At 38.1% G+C, this 21,962-nt stretch overlaps 1 protein-coding gene across 1 annotated transcript in view; it reads left to right on the top strand.

Moving 5' to 3' along the window:
* EFHC1 (EF-hand domain (C-terminal) containing 1) overlaps positions 1-21,962 on the top strand; it is a 78,161-nt gene that overhangs the window by 35,348 nt on the left and 20,851 nt on the right. The window contains exons 4-6 of the mRNA XM_006902817.1: positions 5,470-5,619; positions 8,153-8,345; positions 11,397-11,617. Of these exons, the coding sequence (XP_006902879.1) occupies positions 5,470-5,619; positions 8,153-8,345; positions 11,397-11,617 (564 nt within the window). The remainder of the gene's footprint in view (positions 1-5,469; positions 5,620-8,152; positions 8,346-11,396; positions 11,618-21,962) is intronic.

The following is a 21,962-nucleotide window of genomic DNA, read 5'->3' as shown; positions in this document are numbered from 1 at the left end:
ATTGTAATCGTAGCTGGATCATTTGATAAGAAAACTAATCCTCATGCACATTCAAATAGAGAATAAGGCATTACTGGGAGTAGGGAAGTATAGAAGATCTCTTGGACTATATGTCTGAAGTTTGTGTTTGCAAAGCCCTAGTGATGCAGCAGTTAAGCATTTGACTACTAACCAAAAGCCAGCGAACCCCCCCCAAGCCAGTCTGTGAGACAAAGACATGTCAGTCTGCAACCATAAAGATTTACAGTCCTGGAAGCCTTGTGGGCTAGTTCAATTCTATTCCATCCTATTGAGTTACTACAGAGTGAGTGGGAATCGACTTGATATTATATTTCTATATAATAGAGTTATATTTATATATAAATATATTATCTATTATATAATACATAATATATAATATGTAATATATAATAGAATATAGAATATATATTTATAATAGAGTTATAATGGAGTTATATTTCTATATAAATAGGTGTGGGGAGGAGGGGTGTGTGTGTGTACAGTACATATATTCTCACTCCTCAGTGTGTACAGTACATATATTCTCACTCCTCAGTGTAGACTACCTATGGTATTGAAACTTCATTCAGTCCAGACTATACTAATGTCATGGGCAAAGAGTAAAGCCCCAGGAATTGATGGAATACCAGTGTTGTGCTTGAGCAAACAGATGCAACTCTGGATGTACTCATTAGCCTATGCCAAGAAATTTGGAAGACAGCTACCTGATCAATTGACTGGAACAGATCCATATTTGCCTTCATTCAAAGAAAAGATGACCCAACAGAATAGGGGAATTAATCAAATAATATAATTAGTATCACACTGCAGTAAAATCCTTTCACATTCAGTAAAATGAATATTATTTAAGAACAACTGGAATGATACATTAATAGCAAACTGCTAGATACTCAAGCTGAATTCAGAAGAGCCCTCGCAGCAAGGGATATCATTACTGATGTCAGGTGGATCATGGATGAAAGCAGAAAACACCAGAAATATGTTTACATATGTTTTATTGACCATGAAAGGCAATCTACCATATAGATCAGGACAAATTATAGATAATACTGAGAAGAATGAGATTCCAGAACACTTTAATGTATTTCTGTAGAACTTTTACATAACCCAAAAAGCAATTATTCGCATTCAACTAAATACTGAACAGTTTAAAATTAGTAGATAATGTCTCAGAATTGTATGCTTTCTTCATACTTATTCAACCAATTTACTGAGAGAATTCTGGAAACTGGACCATATGAAGAAGATTGTGACAAGAGGATTGGTAGAAGCCTTATCAACAACCTGTGTTATGTAGATGGTATAATCTTGCTTGTAGAAATTCATTACAACGTGGAGTTCTTATTGAAGAAAATCAAAGGCTACAGTGTTAAATACGGATTCTCTCTCAAAATCAAGAAAAAAAATCCTCACAACTGGACCAAGAAGCAATATCATTATGGATGGAGAAAAGACTGGAGTTGTCTGTCAATTATTTGCTTTTACTTGGATCTACAGTCAGTATCTGTGGTAATAGCAGCCAAGAAATTGAAGGGCATGCCACAATGGGAAAATATTCCATGAAGGAACTTTTTAAAGTGCTAACAAGCAAAGATGTCTGTTAAAATACTAAAGTGCACCTGGTCCAAGCCATTGTTGTTATATACCTTCAAAAGGCAATTGAAAGGAGATTGCTTATCTTTAACCCATGGAACAACTGTGGATTTGAACCACATGCCTTTGGAATTGCAGCACAGCTTCTTACCATTAGGCCACCAGAGATCTATGCTATGGTATCTTGAATTGCTTCTTATGCGTCTGAAAGTTGGACAATGACTAGGAAGAACCACGAAGAAGCAGTGTTTTGGTATTTTGAATTGCTTCTTATGCATCTGAAAGTTGGACAATGACTATGGAAGAACCACGAAGAAGCAGTGTTTTTGAATTATGGCATTGGTGAAGAATACTGAATATTTGTTTCCATGGACTGCAAAAAGAACAAATAAATTGGTTCTGAAGAAAGTACAACTAAGATGTTCTTTAGAGGGCAGGGATGGTCAAAGTTTATCTCACATACATTGGGCTGTGCTGACAGGAGGGACGAATCCTTGGGAAAAAAAGACATCATGCTAGAAAAAACAGAATTCAGCCAAAGAGGAGGAAGGTCTTCAAGAATATGGATTCACAAAGTGACTGCAGCAATAATTGGTACAGGATAGAGCAAGCCTTTGATCTGCTGTTCATAGGGTCGCAGTGAGTGGCAATCAACTTGATAACATTTATCATGGGCTTTTTCAGAAGCATATTACCAGCAGTAAAAAATGATAAGATGTTTTATACATTTAAGGTGTTATTCCTATGGTTGTATAATGGATAACTGAACATATTAAAAAGATCTCAGAGCAGTTCTCTAATCCAGTTATTTTTATTACAAATTTGACTTCTTGTTGTTGTTATGTGCCACTGAGTCACCTACAACCCTATGTATAGCAGCTCTGAAGCCTGCCCTGTCCTGAGCCAGTCTCACTGATTCTTGACACACCTACCCCATTGCCCCAGTTACTTAATCAATCCATCTCATCTGGAGTCTTCCTCTCCTGTGCTGTTCCTCCACCCTTCCGAGTATGACATCTTTCTCCAAGGACTGGTCCCTCCTGGCCACGTGCCCAAAGTATGTGAAATGGAGCTTCAAAATCCTAGCTTCCAAGGAAAAATTTGGTTTCACTCTCTCCAAGACAGATCTGTTTGTTCTCCTTGCAGTCCATGTGAAGAACACTGACATAGTCTTCAAATAGTTCAATACTCTTCTCCAGAACTCTTCTGAAACAGTAAATATCTATGGTTTGTCTCCTAGTTGGAACTGACACATAGCTGTGCTTCCAGTAGGTTTAAACTGCCAGCTTTTCAGTTAGCAGACTATGCCACCATGATCTTAGTATACATACTGTTGTTGTTGTTGTTGTTGTTGTTGTTGTTGTGTAAATTGAGTTAGAACCTACCCATAGCCGGCTGATCCTGTTGGTGAGTTATCAGAGGCAGTTAATTGCATGGGAAGAGTGTGCCTATCCTTCTGCAGAGCAGCTGTGGATTCGAACCTTTTGCCTTCAGGATAATTCAGCTTCTTACCACTAGGCCACCAGAGATTCCTATATACATACTAGTCTTACCTATTTCAGTGTTCTTCACTAGGGCTGATCTATGGGAACTGGAAAAAATTGCTGTCCTTATGGTATAATTTAAACCAAGAGATACCTTTGCTCAAATGCATTACTGCTACTACCTTTTCTTGCCTTCTCTTCACCACTCTAAATAAATTCTTAATCCTATCCTACACACAAAATTTGCTGAACACATTTTAAGCATAAATCTCCATATAACATATCTAGAATTTTTAAAGTGTTTCTGCTACTACATACAGCAGATATGAATCCTAAACCACCAAAGCAGGCGTGTAAAATATATTGTTTTCTTTTTGAAAAATAATAACTACTTGATCTCCAGTCTGACAAAGCTGGTATTTCTCTTCACCTTCAACTTTATCAAAGATCCCAAGTTCTGGCAACAATGAGGAAACAGTGGTATATTCAACCTAAAGGACAGAGCCCATAGGTAACAACTATTTTTGTGGTCTGAGCTGCATCACAGAATACTGTGGAGTCCTGCTCTTCCAAAATCCACCTACCTCTGCCTGCCTTCAGTCCACCTACATCTGCCTGCCTTCAGTCCAAGGGAATATCGTCCTTCCTCTCTTGCTCAAAGACATTTCCTTGTCTCTCCCACCTTCTTCTGGGATGCTAGAGAAGTATCTCTTCCAAAAGTTGCCAAACTCTTTGTTATTGAATAAAAACCTCCAGCCATTTTTGGAGACTGTACATCTCACAAGAGGAGATTGTCTTTCTTTCTCCCCGGTGGATCCCAAGTGCCAGAGTGGCACAGCCTTTGGTTTAGCAGTGCAGTTACTTCCAGGATGTGCCACCAGAGTGACATCAGAGGTGGACTGATGCTGAGAGTGTAACAAGGGCTTTAAGCACAGCAGAGACTATGAGGATGGTTCACTATAGAGCCAGGTTTCCATCTCTTGTTTAACGTGTTACTATGAGACAGAGTTGACCTGATGGCACCTAACAATACTTGGCTGGAAGGTTTCCTAGTTTTAAATAATCAGCAACTGGTACTCCCCTTTTCTTTGGTTGTTGGGGTAGTCGGACACTTAATTATAGAATTGTTTTACTTGAGTTTGAAAGTTGAGAATGAGATTTCAGCTTAAGTTGGCCATTATGTTGCTTGATCTCATACCTACTATGAATTCTATGTTATGTTGAAATTATATTTCACTTCTGGAGATAGGAATATAAGGAATCCCAGTTTTGCATTCAGGTTTTTGGCAACTAAGCAGATATCTAGATTATAAGGGTTTCTGGTGATTTAGACTTGCTTATGGTGCTAACTGAGGTTGGTAGCTTAAAACTGCCATTTGCAGGAGAAATATGGGCAATGTCTCCCTGTAAAGAACTTGGAAATGTCAGAACCTGAAGGAGAGTGAATTGGAAATGACTTGACGGCACAGGGTTCAAGTAAACGTCATTATTGAACTTATATTAGGAACCAGTTACCTTACCATCATATCTCTCAAACTAACTTAATATATTGCCTAGCAGTTTTATAATATGGAATACAAAAGGTACTTGTTAGTTTTATTTACAGAATAGTGTCGAATCAATTGGAATGCTAGTACAGTTAACATATGCTCAAACTGAAAACGAATAGTGGCTTGGGAATGTTATTTTCAGTTACTTCCTATGCAGCTTGTGGAAGGAGGAGTGGCGTCCACTTCCATAATAGCTTGCCTCCGAAAACCCTGTGAACCTGGAGAGAGGGTGAAAGGCACCCAAGCGTCGAGAACTCTCCTTCATAGGGTTGCTATGAGTTGCCTGCGACTCGACGGCACTTACCTACAACAACAACAACAACCACCTATGCATCTTAAAGTTGGGCACTGAGTAACAATGACAGAAGAATCAAACTTTTGCTTTGTGGTGTTGGAGAAGAATATTGAAGATCCTATGGACTGTCAAAAGAACAAACAAGTCTGACTTGGAGAAGTGCAACCAGGTTGCTTCTCAGAGGCATGGATGGTGAAACTTCATCTAATCACTACTGGCATGTTGTCAGGAGGGGCCAATTCTTGGAAGAAGACATCATGCTGGGAAGGGTGGTAGGTCAGAAAAGAGAAAAAGACCTTCATTAAGATGGATTGACACAGTGAGGGAAATGATGGGCTGGAGCATATCAGATCAGAGGAAGATGGCGCAGGATAAGGAAAGGTCCAGATCTGTTGTTATTCACAGGGTCACTATGAGTCATAGATGACTCGATATCTAACAACAACACAACTTCTTGCACATTAATTTATTATGTATTCTAAGAAGCTCTAAGAATGATGATCATTATTAAATTTTAATTATTCAGGAATTTTTAGAAAGTCAAGGAATTGAATTAAATCCCCCAGAGAAAATGGCCCTTGATCCTTACACTGAACTCCGGAAACAACCTTTTCGTAAATATGTTACACCGTCGGACTTTGACCAGCTGAAGCAGTTTCTCACGTTTGACAAACAAGTAAGTGACCTCAATTTCTAGGACAGCACTTCTATCTATCAGGAAGGCATTTTGATAGGTGTTTGTTTTGAAACATTACATTTATCATTTAGCCCTTTGGATAAGGTGCTACTTTTCTAGTTCCATAGTTTTCAAGAATATCTAAATTTCATGTTAAAGATTCACAGAGCATTGTAAAATAATTTCTGAGTTACATCTGCTTCCCTTTTGTATTTCCAGTTAATTATGTCTTTCCTCAGATATAAATTAATAACATGGAATTCTTTTAGTAACATTAAATGAATTTTTTTATAAATTCCTTGAGTAAATAAATGTAGGCTTCTAGTATTAGTATAATAATTCCACTGAAACCTCAATGCTGAGGATTCTCTGCTAAATTTTCTATTGATTTATGAGTACAGAATTTTCTGGTTATTTCTCAGTTTTATTCCAATCTTTCTGTACTCCCTGTGGAATGGAAGTTTTGAAGGTTCTCTTTTCTTTATTAAAGGGAAAGAGAAAAGAGAGAAAATCACCTTGATTCTTTTCCAGTGCTTATATTCTTTCAGAAATTAAACTACTTTATAAAATATTTTTCTTTATATCCATCATAAATGCCCGTTAACCCTTTGCATTTAAAGATTATCTGTTAATGTTATTATTAAAGATGTTTGTTGATAAGAATAACAGTATACTAATACTATTTCACTTGGACAATGTGTTGCTGTTATATGTTATTGAGTCAAGACCAATAAATTATACAGCAAGATATTGCCCATCTTTCTCTCAAGGAGCAGCTGGTGGATTTGAACCACATGCCATTGGGCTGGCAGCACATTATCTTATCATTAGGCCATCAGAGAATTCCCTAAAATAGTAATAGACTAATCAACATATGGACACTTTTCCATATTGAGTATGTAGAAACTGTTCATGTATGCCTTTATGAATGCATATAAACCACCATAAAGAAGATCCCACTTTTTAAAATTTTTTGTTTGTTTTTCAAATGTTAATTTTATTTTCTTTAAACTCCACGTTTCAATTTTGATATTGCATTTATCCTTATTTTGGGGAGGTATCAGTAAGGAAAGAAAAGAGTTACTGAGCTATTTGAATCCAGAAATAATATTTATTAAAAACATATAATGATAGTTTTTAATAATTATGTATTCATACACTGATATATTTTTTTAAATCTCAAAATCTTTGCCTATTAAAGAGTTTTGCCTATAGGACTGGATGGTGAATTAATTCCACGATAGTGAACACTGTATTTTTTTTTCGTTGATCAATTATTTTTTCTTTTGAGAAAACTATTTTTTTTAATTTATTATTAATTTCAGTAAAAATTTACAGAGACTTTGGATTTCCATTCATTCATTGTTGCACTTTTCTCCCCTCCCAAACCTCCCCCCAAGTACACTACCCTCTTGTAAAAGTAAAACAAAAATTCTTTCATTGTTTTACAAACCCTCCCCCAGGTCCGCTCCACCATGTAGCCTTCGCTCTAGACACCTGTCATGACAAAAATACCCAATCACATATCCCTTTTAAACAGTTTTCTCCCTCATCTGTTTCAATACAGTATACATTATTGAACCCATCTTTCTCAGTCTCCCCTGAACCCGGATGTCAGTCCTGTTTTACAACAGTGGCACCATGCAGTATTTGTCCTTTTTGACTGAGATATTTCACTCAGCTAATGTCCTCCAGGGTCACGCATTGTGAATAATATTGCATGAGTTCCTTGTTTTTCAATGCAGCGTAGTATTCCATTGTGTGAATATACCACAGCTTATATCTATTCATTTGTTGATGGGCACTTAGGTTGTTTCCAACTCCTTGCTATTGTGAACAAAGCTACAATAAACATGGGTGTGAACACCGTGTATTATTCTTGTCCTCAGAGAACTCCAGGAGTAGACTTCAGTTCCCATTGCTTTTTCAATTCAGCTTCTATTTTCCATGACTAATATTTAGCTCTGGTGGCCACCTAGCAAGAAGCTACAATGCAATCCTGAAGGCATGTGGTTCAAATGTTCTGTGGGCAGATGGGAAATTTCCTCCCATGTGATTAACTGCCTCTGAAAACCCACTGGAGGGTCACCTATGAGTTAGTTCCAACTGAATGGCACACAACAACAGCAACAATATTTTGTATCAAATAAACTCATCTTTCTTGATATGAACTTATTCATTAATTGCATCTAGCAAGTATTTGAACATGTGCCATTTGAATATTTGAAATACAGATTTCAAATAGTGTTTTAGTATTTTATGAATTTTTATTTTTTAAAAATCCTAGGCAAGCCCTGGTGTCCTAGTGGCAAGAAGCTGCACTGCAATCCCAGAGAAGGAGGGACACTCTCCTCCTGTACCAGTCAGCTCTGATTCGATGGCACACACACACAAAATTAAAAAAAATAAATTAAAAAATCCTTTTCAGTTACATGAATATATTGTAGCTAATTATGACATCAGTGCCAAAGTAGCTTGTTTACTCTCCACTGATAGGCTTCTTCCTAAAGTTACTGCTTTGGACTCTTCAAAGGTTCTTCGATTCTATGCAATTTGGGATGATACTGACAGTATGTTTGGTGAGTGTCGGACCTATATCATTCATTACTATCTCGTGGATGATACAGTGGAAATTCGAGAGGTCCATGAACGGAATAATGGACGAGATCCTTTTCCTCTCCTTGTGAGCCGCCAGCGCCTTCCCAAGATTTTGGTGGAAAATGCAAGTATGTTGGACTGTTTTTGCCCCCTGTTAGTGGGGACCTTTTTTGGGACTTCAGAGGTATTTCCTGCCCTTTGGTCTAAGCACATCTCAGAGATGGTTTGGTGGTGATGACTGGCACTCAGTTGGTGAAAATAGAATCAAAGTGGTAGGAGTGGAAGATTCGTATAAAGTATGATGGAATCCAGTGCTGTAAGATCTTGACAGTCTATTACCATTTATGCCATGCCAGTCTTCTTGCTGTTCAGCCACCTCATCTTCTTTGACTGTAATGCCAATGCTGCCATTGTATCTACCACACTGTCCTTAAACATGGCCATCTTTGTGGTCATCTGCCTGGCCTACATGCCTTCGTCATAAGTGACACTTGCCATCAAGATTTGTGTCCCGTAGCTCATGCTGCAGAAGAAATACAAGTCTTCTGGGCAGCTATGTGAGAACCACATTGCTTTTCAAAGTTTTAGCCTTGGGAGGCCTGCTGTCCATAAATGAGACTGGAGCCTTACTGTTTGCCCTTCCACTTGTTTCCGACTTTTGTATCTGCCTGTTCTAGTTCATTCATCTGCAGTTCTTTAAAGAAAATATTTATGAGTCTTGTGCAGCTGAGAATAAAGATGTGTCCATGTTTCTCAGCTAATTTAGGGATCCTCAGACTCTGTAAAAAAGGCAAGCTGATAAACTAACCTCCAAACTAGTATCAGATCTGAAGACAAGAGTTTGATTTTGAAAGTGCATGCTGATTTTGGTGGAAGAGATCAAAAGAAAAATTAACCAAAAGCTGAAATAGTGAAGGCCCTTATATTTTTTTTGTTGTTTTTGTGGATGAAAAAACTTTATGGAGACATCTTGAATTATTGTTTCCTATTTTTTATTTTCTGTAACCATTAAAGTGATGTGACTTTTTTCTTAAAAAAATAGCAACTCATCAACACAATAAATCAAGAAAGTGTAGTGTGGAGCAAGATGTAGGAACTGGAACAATTTGATAACAGACTTTTAAAACACTTTTAAAGGCGGCCTATTTTCATTCAATGATATAACTTAGCTTTCCCTTATGGGCTTTTCTGCCATTGCTTCTCTACTCAACTACTTCCTAAACAGGAAGTTTCTATATGGGATAACTTAAATTTGGAAAAGTCATGTGTGTGACTCATAGAGGTGGCAGCCCATTGTGTCAGTGTTTACTCTTTGTTTTCTGATTTAAAATAACCTAGCTGGCTGCAGAGTGAGAATGAAACAACATGCAGCTGACATCTGTTGTCCACCAATATCTCCCTGGGACACTAGGCTTGTTTTAGTTACTGACTTGGTAGTTAGAGGCTTTTCTCTTACAAAAATGTCATCTTAGGTCACATGTCATAACATCTCTCATACTTGGGTGGCTGACAGAATTCTATAAATAATTTGATTTATTATTTTCTTTTTACTTTGTTTTTGGGTACTAAGATATAAGCAACTCCAGATATTAAGAAAGAGATTTGTCTAGAATAGAAGTTATAAACAAATTTATAGTGTACAGGCTAAATTTATTCTACCCATGTGTTATATGACCTTCATAATGTTTGTGGTTATTTTTCAAGTACAGAATTATATATGAGCAAGGTATTTTAGGTTTTTATCAATGGGAGAATAGATCACCAAAGCATGGAGTAAATGCATCTTGATCAGGCTTCAGTAGTTAAAAGAAATAAATTAGATGTGCATAAAAAGGTAATGAATTCTAAAAACATAAAGCTGTGCAAAAGAAGAAAATAAAGCATATGCTATGATGCTAGTTATGCAATATAAAATATGTACACACAAAACACAGTACAGCCCCCCAGAGTTAAACACAGAATTACAATATGACCTGGCACTTGCACTCTGAGGTACAGACTCAAAAGACTTAATGACAGGACCTCAGGATGTTTTACACCATTATTCATAGAAGCCAAAATATAGAAACAACCCAATGCCCATAATATGAGTACAGGAACAACATGCAGTATACATTGGAACATTATTCATCAAAAAAGAACACAACTGCTGTTGTACATGTTTCAAAGTTAGTCACAAAATTACAATTATCTTATGACCCTACTTATATGGGGGTTGGTGTGTCAGAATCAGTGAGGCTGGCTCAGGACAGGACAGGCTTCAGAGCTGCTGTAGATAGGGTTGCTATGGGTCGCAGGCGACTTGACAGCACAGAACAACAAGAACAACGTATGAATTGACAGATATATAGAGATCTAAATTTATTTGTGGTTATCAAGGGAAGGTGAAAGAGGTTAAGGAATAGCTGTTGCTTCAGGAGTACAAGTTTCTAAGAAAAAAGAATACATATAATTAGTGTCACTGAATTATAACATAAAAATGTTTGAAATGGCAAATGTTTTGCTATCTATATTTAACCACAGTAAAATAAAAAGAAAAATATAGGACTCATACAGCCTAACCCCAAACTGTACATTAGAATGATCAAATGTTGGAAAAAAAGGGAATGAGAGCAAGAGGAAAGAGGCAAATGGAAGTAAACATTAATTTTTTTCATTTTAAAACTAAGAGAGCTCACATACAAAAAATATAGGTCTCTTAATATTCTCGAGTGAATGCTGACACTGAGCTTGTATTCTCAGAAAGCATCAGTCAGAGCTGTGCCCTGGTTTCCTGTTGTCTGGCTCCTATTATAATTCTAATATTCAGCCTCATACAATCAAGGAGTCTTCTGACACTGTGACTAAGGTGGTCATTTGAGCCTTCATTCCAAGCCCCTTCTATGCTTACAACTATGTATAAAGAGGTACATGCATGCTTTCTGTCTGTAGTAATTTCTTCTAAGCATTAATTTTAAGACTAGTAACTGAATCGTAGTTGGAGCCGAACATTGAGATAGACTTCAGGGAAATCATCTCCATCTCATCAGCAGAAATAGACATCCTTTTTTTCTGGTGGGATAGTAGGGATGTCCTTGACTACATTCCATCAGGTTCTCAAGAATGCTGGCTTGTTGTATAGCAACCTTTCTTCCCTTACTCATTCTTTCTCCTTTTCTTTCTCCTCTATCTTATGTTAGAGAACTTCCCGCAGTGTGTGCTGGAAATCTCTGATCAGGAAGTATTGGAATGGTACACTGCAAAGGACTTTATTGTTGGGGAACCACTCACTATCCTTGGAAGGACGTTCTTCATTTATGATTGTGATCCATTCACTCGACAGTTCTACAGCGAAAAGTTTGGTATCTCTAATTTACCACGTATTGATGTGAGCAAGAAGGAACCGCCTCCTATAAAGCAGGTAATAAGAACCCTAGTTGGAGTGTGGTGAGAAAATTAATCTTTAGATGTAGACACTTAAGAAAGGAAAGAGGGACTTCAATAACATGAACACTCAGTAAAAATGGACAAAGTATGTGTTTAATACTCTTTGTGGGAATCACTTCACAAAAGAAGAAATATATAGGGTCCATAAATATATGAAAAGATCTTTAATTTAACCTGTAATCAAAGAACAAAGAAATAGTCTCTTGTTCTGTTTTATTTCAAAGAATAAAAAGATGCACAATATCCCAATAATATGAAGAAATAGATCTTTTCCTAAATATATGTAATATATTTATATGTGTTTTATTGACTTTGTAAAGGCATTTGACTGTGTGGATCATAACAAATTATGGCTGACATTGAGAAAAGTAGGAATCCCAGAACACTTAATTATGGTCATATAAAACTTAGACCAGAAGGTAATTCTCCTTTTAAGCAGTGATATTCCTCATCTGTTTCTAAGTAATGTACATTATTTATCCCCTCTTTTCTAGGTATTATTTGCATGACAACAGTCCAGAATAAGAGCTGAATAGTAAAGTGGACTGGGGGTGAGGGTGGGATGGTTTGTACAACAATTAAAGATTTTTTTTTCCAAAGAGAAAAGTGAACTAGTAGGAGGTGGATAGAGAGGAAAGTGTGGAACAATGAATGAATGGAAATCTAAGTTCTCAATTAACTTTCATTAAAATCTCAATTAAAAAAACCAAAACAAAACCAAAAAAAGCTATTTTCTGAGCAAAGCAAGGGAACTAAGCAAGCCTAGTTTAAAAGCAGGATTCTGTTATCAGAACAAATTCTTTGATAAGCCAGACTATACGAAGAAGAATATGGCATCAAGTTCAGAGGAAGACCCATTAACAACTACCTGAATTATGCAGATGACACAACCTTATTTGCTGAAAGTGAGAGGAAGATGGGAACACTTGCTGCAGAAGATCAAAGACTACAACCTTCAATATAGTGACATCTTAACATCAAAAGAACAAAAATCCTCACCACTGGGCAAATAGACAACATAATATTTGGAGAAAGAAATTATCAATGATTTTTATCTTGTGTGGACCCACAATCAACATTCATGGCACCAGTAGCCAAAGGGCATACTGCATTGGGAAATGCTGTCGTCAAGACCTCTCCAAAGTGCTGAAGAGCAAAGATGTCCATTCGGAGACTATTATCATATGCACATTGCATTATTGTGGTTGCTAAATGCTTTTGAGTCAACTATGACTCGTAGCGACACTATCAACAGTGGATCTGAACCCTATCCTATCCTGTGCCATCTTCATATCTGACACACTCAAGCCACCAAAACAGTCACTGAGTCAATCCATGTGTCCTCTTCTCAGCTCTCTCCCTCTCGTCTGTCTTAGCACTCTGTAATTCACTGAAATATATTGGAGAAACTCACAAACCATCAGGAAAATGGCTTTACTTGGATATGGAGGCTGGCGAGTCTCAGTCTACATATCAGATTTGAGTCTGGAGGAATCAACTGACCCATGTGATTATAGGTCCAATGAATGGCAGGTGACATAACTCACCATGTCTTCGGGGTCTGAATCAGGCTTACCCTTAGGCAGGTGGCAGAATGCGGGAGGGCTGGATCATACCTGCCTACATGACCATAAAGCAACTTGGCTCACCCAGTGGTTGCAGAGGGTGGTGCCCAAACAGGTCAGATGAAGAATCCAGACCAAAAACACCCTACTTTTATAAGACCATTAATATATATAGGGCCCCAGAACTATCTACCACATCCCCAAGAGAATTAAGGAAAAGACTTGCATCATCCCCCTAGTAAGGTGAGACTTCAAGAAATATCCCACTCCAACTCTGCCTCATCAACACAACAGGTCATTCTCCAGAATGGGATCATAAGCACAAAGAAAGAGGCTAGGATTCATAGTATATTGCAATATGGATTGAAGCTCACCATCAACAAAACAAAGATTCTTACTAAGCACTGGGCCAATTGACAGCATCATGATGGATGAAGAAGAGACTGACATTATTAACAGCTTCAGTTTGCTTGGCTCCACAGTCAACACTCTTGGTACCAGCAGTCAGAAAGTCAAAAGATGAATTGCATTGGGAAAATCTGCTGTCATGGACCTCTCCAGAGTTCTGAAGAGCAACTATGTCAGTCTAGAGACTAAGGTATGCCTAGTTATACAATGACTAAGATGCAGAAGAAGAATTGATGCTTTTGAGTTGTGGTGCTGGAGAAGAGTATTGAACATACCATGGACTGCTAAGGGAACAAATAGGTCTAGCCTGGAGAAGATGGAACCAGGCTGCTCCTTGGAAGCAAGGATTTTGAAGCTTTGTTTCACATACTTTGGGCATGTTGTCAGGAGGTACCAGTCCTTGGAGAAAAACATTATGTTTGGAAGTGTTGCAGACGGAGGGACCCAAAGAATGGAATAATTTTATAATTATTAATAATGAGACAAACAGCCAGGAATGAGATAGAGCAGAGAGCATAAAACAGGGGGCCAGCAGTTCTCGACTGAAGACCCCAAGTCATGTTTCTCTGTGTATTTATTGAAAATTATCAGGAAGTAAATCACAAAGAGAATTCAATGCAAATGAAGCCAAGCTCTTTCTATTGAAAACCTTCTGCTTGACTCAGGAGGGAGGGGTTCACAAATGCAAGAATTTGGTTTGCCCTTAACTATTAACCTTGATGCCTCAGGGTGAACTCTAGCTCAGGAAGTAACACTCGCTCTGTAGGGGGCCCCTTGCTGTCTCCTGTCTTGCAGGGAACAAACAGCTCATTTTCTAGGATCTGCCACAAAAGAAATCCTAACTTATAAATCTGTAATTCCTTCAATTCCTGAACAAGGGTTTTCATATAATATTTGGTATAAAGTTTGGCTTCCCATATGGAAGGGTGGAGGAACACTACAAGAGAGAAGACCCTGGATGAGATAGATTAACTCAGTAACTGGGGTAATGGGGTAGGCATGTTGAAGATGATAAAATTAGCTCAAGATAGAGCAGGATTCAGAGCTCTTGTACAAAGAGTCACTGTGAGTCAGAGATGATTCAATGTCATACAACAATAGCAAAATGCAGCACCAAGGCTAAAAGGGCCAGATTACTGATTTCACTGCACCACAATTTTATAGCTAAGAATTCCTTGTCAAAAACAAAGTCTTGAAGCTTTTTCTTTGTGTTTTGTCTAAGAGTTTTTAAGGTTTTGGTTTTTATATTTAGGTCATTGATATATTTTACATTACTTATATGGATGCTCAAGGACCTGGAGTCAGAAAATAAAAGGGCTGAACTCATTCAGCATTTCTTAAGCTGAAAGAACTGAAGAACAAATTCAAACCTTGAGTTGCAGTACTTAAGGATGTTTTGGGCAGAATTTAAATGATCCAGGAAGCATTAAAACAAGATGGAAAGAGTATGCAGCATCATGATACCAAAAGGAATTGGTGGACACAGAAGAATTTAATGAAACAACATATGAGCAAGAGCCTGTGGAAATGAGGGAGGAAGTTCAAGCTGCTCTGAAAGAATTGCCAAAAAGTAAGGCCCCAGGAATTGATAGCATGCCTACCAATTGATATATTTCAACAAACAGATGCTGCCTTGGATGGGCTCACCAAGTTGTGCCAAGAAATCTGTAGGACAACCACCTGGCCTATTGACTGGAAGAGATCTATATTTGTTCTTATTCCAAAGAAAGGCGATCCGACAGAGTGTGGAAATTATCAAACAATATCATTGATATCGCATGCAAGAAGGATTCTACTGAAGATTATCCAAAACTAACTAGAACAGCACATCAACAGAGAACTGCTCGAAGTGCAGGCTGCATTTAGAAGAGGCCATGGCACTATGGATATTATCGCTAATGTCAGATGGATCACGGCTGAAAGCAAAGAATACCAGAGGAATGTCTATCTGTGTTTCATTGACTGCAAAGGCATTTGACTGTGTGGATCACAGCAAACTGTAGTTAACTGAGAAGAATGGAAATCCCAGAATACTTAATTATGCTTACGCAAAACTTATACTTGGACCAGGAGGCAGTCCTCAGAACAGAGAAAGGAAACACTGCATGGTTCAAAATTGGGAAGGGTGTGCATCAAGGATGTGTCCTATCTCCATATTGTTTCAATCAATATGTAGAACAGATTATCTGGGAGTTTGAGCTCAATGAGGAGAAGTGTGGCGTCAGGATTGGAGGTAGATCTGTGTTATGCAGATGACACCACCCTGCTTGCTGAAACTGAGAAGGACCTGAAGCGCTTGCTGTGGAGGGTCAAGGACTGAAGCTTTCAATATAGTTTGAAACTCAACATCAAGAAAACAAAGATTCTCACCACTAGACTGATTGGCAGCATCATGAGGGATGATGAAGAGATTGAGATTGTTGACAGCTTCAGTTTGATTGGCTCTACAATCAACACTATTGGTACCAGCAGCCAGGAGATTAGAAGATGAATTGCATTGGGAAAGTCTGCTGTCAGAGACCTCTCCAAAGTATTGAAGAGCAATGGTGTCAGTGTGGAGACTAAGGTGTGCCTGATACAGACCTTGGTCTTTGCAACTACTTGCTATGCATCAGAGAGCTAGGCAATGACTAGGGATGATAGAAGGAGAGTTGATGTCTTTGAGCTTTGGTGCTGGAGATGAGTGCTGGACTGCTAGGAGAACAAACAAGTTCATCCTGGCGAGGGTAAAGCCAGGCTGCTCCTTGGAGACAAGGATTCTGAAGCTCCATCTGACATACTTTGGACACGTTGCAAGGCGGAATCAGTCCTTGGAGAGGGACGTCATGCTTGGGAGGGTAGAGGGACAGCACAGGAGAGGAAGACCCTCAATGAGATGGATTGATTCCGTCACTGGAGTAATGAGGATAGGTGCATCAGAGACAATAAGATTGGCAAGAGATAGAGCAGGGTTTAGGACTGTAACACATAGGGTTGATATGAATTGCAAGTGACTCGATGGCACATAAGAATAACAACAACATATGGATGCTCAGAGATAGGAGTCTAACTTCATTCTTTGATTGTGGAGATCAGTTTTCTGCCACTGAAGGTACTTGGCATCCTTGTCAAACATCAGTTGGTTATACATTTATGAGTTTGTTTCTGGACTCTCAGTTCTATTCCATTAGTCTTTGTGTCTAACCCTATTTGAGCACCAACCTATTTTGATTGCTACGTACTTCATAGTGCATTTTAAATATAGTATCTGTGGGTCCTTTTACTTTGCTTTTTAAGATATAGCAAGCATTTTCACTTATAGATAGGAAAGTATAAGTATCTCAAAAGACATTCCACACTGGACAACACAAAGATAATTCTCTTGAATGGCAAGCAATCTTACAAACAATGGTGAAAAGGTACAGTGGAGGGGTTAAAATTTAATGGTGAACTTTTCTTGATGAAAAAGTTTTGATTAATCTTTTGACCAGATGAAAGCTTTTGTTTCCCAGAAGATCTCTGATCCCTACTGCCATTATAATCATCTTTTTCTTCTTCTTTATAACATAAGCTTCTAAACAAAGAAAAGGCTTGAGTAAAGAGCAGAGAGAACTGAATGAAAAAACCACTGTAGCCTTTTTGTTTGTTTATTTTGGCCAATATCAGCCACTCTGTAAAATAGAGCAAAGTTAAAATTTGTACAGATGTCACATTAATAATAGCATTTGGTCCATTTCTTCCAGTAAATTCTCCACAGTAAATAATTCTGCTATAAATAAATTCTCTCTAAAGAAGTCCATAGAAGTCTTTGTCAGTAGGAAAGCTTTATTTACCAAACAGCAAATACCTTACTCGTTACACCTCAGTAATTTTAATCCCAAACTACTCACTTGACAACCAGGCTGAGAAAGTGGAAAGATTCCTGATTGATATCAGTGACAGAGGTGGAAATTAAATGTGTATGTTCAGTCTGAGAATTAAGCACTTATAGATCAAAATAATCTTTTACATCAGGTGTAAATAAACATGTATACAATTACCCAATGGATTCTTAGATTGCTCCATCTAGACACATAGTGGTAGGGGAAAAAGAAAGAAGAAACCAAGGGCTGAAAAATTAATCTGCTATGGAGCTGCTCCCTAATCCAAAATTGGAAGGATTATGGGTTCCATTTTATATTAGAACTGTTTAGATACCTGGGCAGAAAATCTGGTGGATGATCATATTTAGCTAGAAGAGGATAATCTAGAGCAATGATGTCCATTGTCAGATGAATGACTCATCTCATTTAAAACAGGTCTCAGACAGTATCTTAGAAAAGATGACGCAAGATACCAAGACCTTCAGCACATGGGGTGAGATTTAGAGATGGTCTTCACTGCAGACAAGTGAAATGAAGTGTGTTTCAGGAAATAACAGCTATAAGTCTCATCATAGATTAAATTTTGTTTCCCTAAATATATGTCACGTTGGAAAACTATCTGTAGAAAACTCAAGCAAGATCCACACCTCACTCCATAGACAAAAATCAACTCAAAGTGGATCAAGGGCCTAGGACTAAAACCAAGGACTATAAACTTCATTAGAGAAAAACCTGGAAGAACTCTAGAAGCCCTAATCCACAACATAAACAGTCTTCCAAGCAACCTGAAAAACCTACAACGAGGAGAGAGTAAAATAGATGAATAGTATCTTCTAAGATTAAAATCTCTATGCACATCTAAAAACTTCTCCAACAGGGTAAAAAGGAAAGCCACAGGCTTGGGTAAAAACATTTGTTAATGACATGTCTGATAAGGGACTTATATGTAGAATTTATAAAATACATGAGTACTACAATAAGATAAATGTAAACAACCCAATTGAAAAATGGGCATAGGATATGAACAGACACTTGACCAAAGAAGACATTCAGATGACAAACAAACACATGAAGAAATGTTCAAAATCCATGGCTCTATGAGAGATGCAAATCAAAACAAATATGATATATCATCTCACTCCTCTAAGAATAACAAAATTTAACAGAACAGCAAACAACAAATGCTGGCAAGGTTGTGGAGAAACTGGAACCCTATTCATTGTTGGTGGGAGTGTAAAATGGTGCAACCACTATGGAAGGCAGTATGGTGCTTTCTCAAAAAGTTGCAAATAGAAATACCATTTGATCTAGCAATTTCACTACTGGGAATATACCCCAAAGAGACCATAACTGACAACCAAGCAGATATGTGCACACCCATGTTTATCGCGGCTTTGTTCACAATAACAAAGAGTTGGAAACAACCCAAGTGCCCATCAACAAACAAATGGCTACAGAAGCTGCGGTATATTTACATAATGGAATACTATGCTGTATTGAAAAACAAGGAACTCATGCAATATTCTTTAAAATGGGTGACCCTGGAGGACATTATGCTGAGTGAAATATCTCAGTCACAAAAGGACAAATACTTCATAATGCCATTGTTGTAAAGTGGGACTGACATTGGGGTTGGGGGGGAACTAAAGGGAGATACATAATGTATACCACATTGAAACAGATGAGGGAGAGAACTGTTTAGGAGGAATATATGATTAGGTATTATTGTCATTACAAGAGTCCAGAATGAAAGCTGCATAATGGAGTGGACTGAGGGCGGGGGGATTGTATAACAATGAAAGAATTTTATTTTATTTTTTACTTTTCAAAGAGAAAAGCAAACTGGGGAAATGAGTGAAGAGGGAGGAAAGTGTGCACCAATGAGTGAATGGAAATCCAAAGTTTCTGTAAACATTCATTAAAATAAAAAAGAAAAAAGGGAAAACAAAACAGAAAAACACCTGGCCACAAGTGCCAATATTGTGTGACTGTAATACATTTTTCTGTTTGGTGATTTAAGTATCCTCCATTTTGTGATACATTCTAAATCCTAACATCTCTATATTAATGAAGCTATATGTTAACCTCACAAGGTTGTGTTTTCAGTCACATTATTGCCTAAGTTTCTTTTTTTTCTGCTTGGGATAGTTGTAATTTTTTTTTTTTATTTCCATTCATTCATTTTGGCACTTTTCTCCCTGCCCACCCTCCCCCCACCCGTTTGCTCTTCTCTTTGAAAAATAATTTTTAAAAAAATCTTTCATTGTTATACAATCCCTCCCCCCAAGTCCACTCCATGTAATTTCCTTCTTTATTTATATTATACCCTTACTCAAGTCACAGTCTTGCTTGAGTCAAACTTTGTAATTTGCAAGAGATAAAAAGTGTGGTGAGCAAAGACGGAAGGGATCTCACTAGTACCATTGAAAAAGAGCTGAGAATGAAGCAAACTCTTCAGCCTTAGAGTTTCTTCACTGAGAGCTTCCTAGACATAAGACAAGGTTGATGCAACACATAATGAGATTTCCAAGAAGCTTGGGCTCACAGATGTGAAAGGAGACAAGTTCCTTTCTCTAGAACCTGTACCTTGAATTCAGACTTCTAGCCTCCTAAACTGAGGCAGGGCCAGGGGAGGGATAAATTCCTGTTTGTTAAAGACATCCAATCCATCTGTGGCATTTCTAGATAAGTATAGACAGGAGTTCTGATGGTGTAGTGGTAAGGAGCTACACAGCCAACCAAAAGGCACCTGGTTCAAATCAACCCTCTGTTCCACAAGAGAAAGATGGGCCCTCTCCCCCTCTGAACCCACTGAAGGCTAAGCTATGACTTGGTTCCTGTTTGATATTACACAGCAATGAAATAACTAAGATAAACCTGTGCAAATACAATAGGAATTTAAGAGGAAGGCTCAGAGATTTTCAACTACTTTGCTATTTCAAAAATGGCCTTAGAAACAATCCTCCACATGAACCAAGATGCTGTCACTGCACATTGATAGAGATGCAAATCAAGTTCAGATTTTACCGCTTTGCAGCTTCTGCCTATTATGAAGAGTAACTTGGCATCATGATAGAGAGAGTATTGAAGCTGTCAAGAATTTCATCTTGCTTGATTCCACAGTAACACCCTTAATACCAACAGTCAGGAGATCAGGAAACGTATTTGGTTGGGCAAGTCGTTTGTCAGGGACCTCTCAAAAATATTGCGGAGCAATGATATCAGTTTGAAACTGAGATGCACCTGATTTAGGTCATAGTCTTTTTAATCACTGGCTATGCATCTGAAAGCTGGACAATTAATAAGGATAACAGAAGACTTGATGCCTTTGAGTTGTGGTGTTGGAGAAGAGTACTAATTATTCTGTGGGCTGCCAAAGAACAAACAGACAATATCTTGGAGAATGTGCAACCAAAGTATTCCTTCAAGGCAAGGAGAGTGAAGCTTCATCTCTCAGGATTTGGCCTCATTGTGAGGAGAGGCAGTTTCTTGGAAAGGGATATCATGCCTGGAAAGGTGGAGGTCCATGAAGAACAGTAATACCCTTAGCAAGATGGATTTGAGCTGCAGTAAACCCAGATACACCAGGGATGATAAGGATGGTGTCTGATAGGGCAGGGTTCAGATACGTTGTTCATAGGCTCGCTGTGAGTCACACGTAACCCAACAGCCCCTCACAACAACTAAGTACAAGTGAAAATGCATGGTAAGAGCTGAGAATGCAGAAAAATCATAGGGCAGGGCAAGAAAGAACTCTTCTAATGTCTGCCTAGCATTGAAGAGGAAAAGGGAAAAGGCACTGAGGTGCTCTATTTAAGACAGATTTTAGCATCTTAAAGCAATGTTTTCAGCTCATAAGGAAGCCTGAACGAATTATGTATGCTAATCCTCTACCTTCATGCTGACTTAACTATAACCACTGCATTTGAAATTGGGTTTTGAAATGTGCTTCTTTAGCAGAAAAAAAAAGTCCTGTGTGAACAAATATTTTATGTTCCCTAAAAAGCATGACTATCATCATTCTTTTCTGGGTAAAAAAAATAAAAACTATTAGAACTAGGGAAGTGAACAGGAGAAAAGGAAGCAAAGAACCAAGTCTTGATTACTATTTTCCTCAACTTGAAAACATACACACACAGAGCAATGGAGAGACACAAAGAGTGTTTAGATGTACTAATACGACCACTTCTAGACCTGCGTCTAGGAAGACTTTCTCTCACAGAGCTGTTGATGGGTGCAAACCACCAGCATTTCAGGAAGACTCTCTGGCTCCACCATCCTACATTGACCACAAAGATCAGGATTGGCCCTGGGGTGAAGGAAGTCCTGTTTGAGGGATAATAGGTCACAGACATCAATAGTTTCTATCTAGCCTGGGGCCCACTTTGTAATATCATCTGCCATTTCTGTGACCCATTAAGATGACGTATTATCTCCAAATAAAAGAAAGAAAAGTAATTCTTTTTCTCTCTGACTAATGCGATAATGGTTATCAATGGCGGAC

The sequence above is a fragment of the Elephantulus edwardii genome, unplaced genomic scaffold, assembly GCF_000299155.1.
Source record: "Elephantulus edwardii isolate Elephantulus edwardi_28Jun2011 unplaced genomic scaffold, EleEdw1.0 scaffold00455, whole genome shotgun sequence".
NCBI lineage: Eukaryota > Metazoa > Chordata > Mammalia > Macroscelidea > Macroscelididae > Elephantulus > Elephantulus edwardii.
This window is presented reverse-complemented; position numbering and strand designations above follow the sequence as displayed.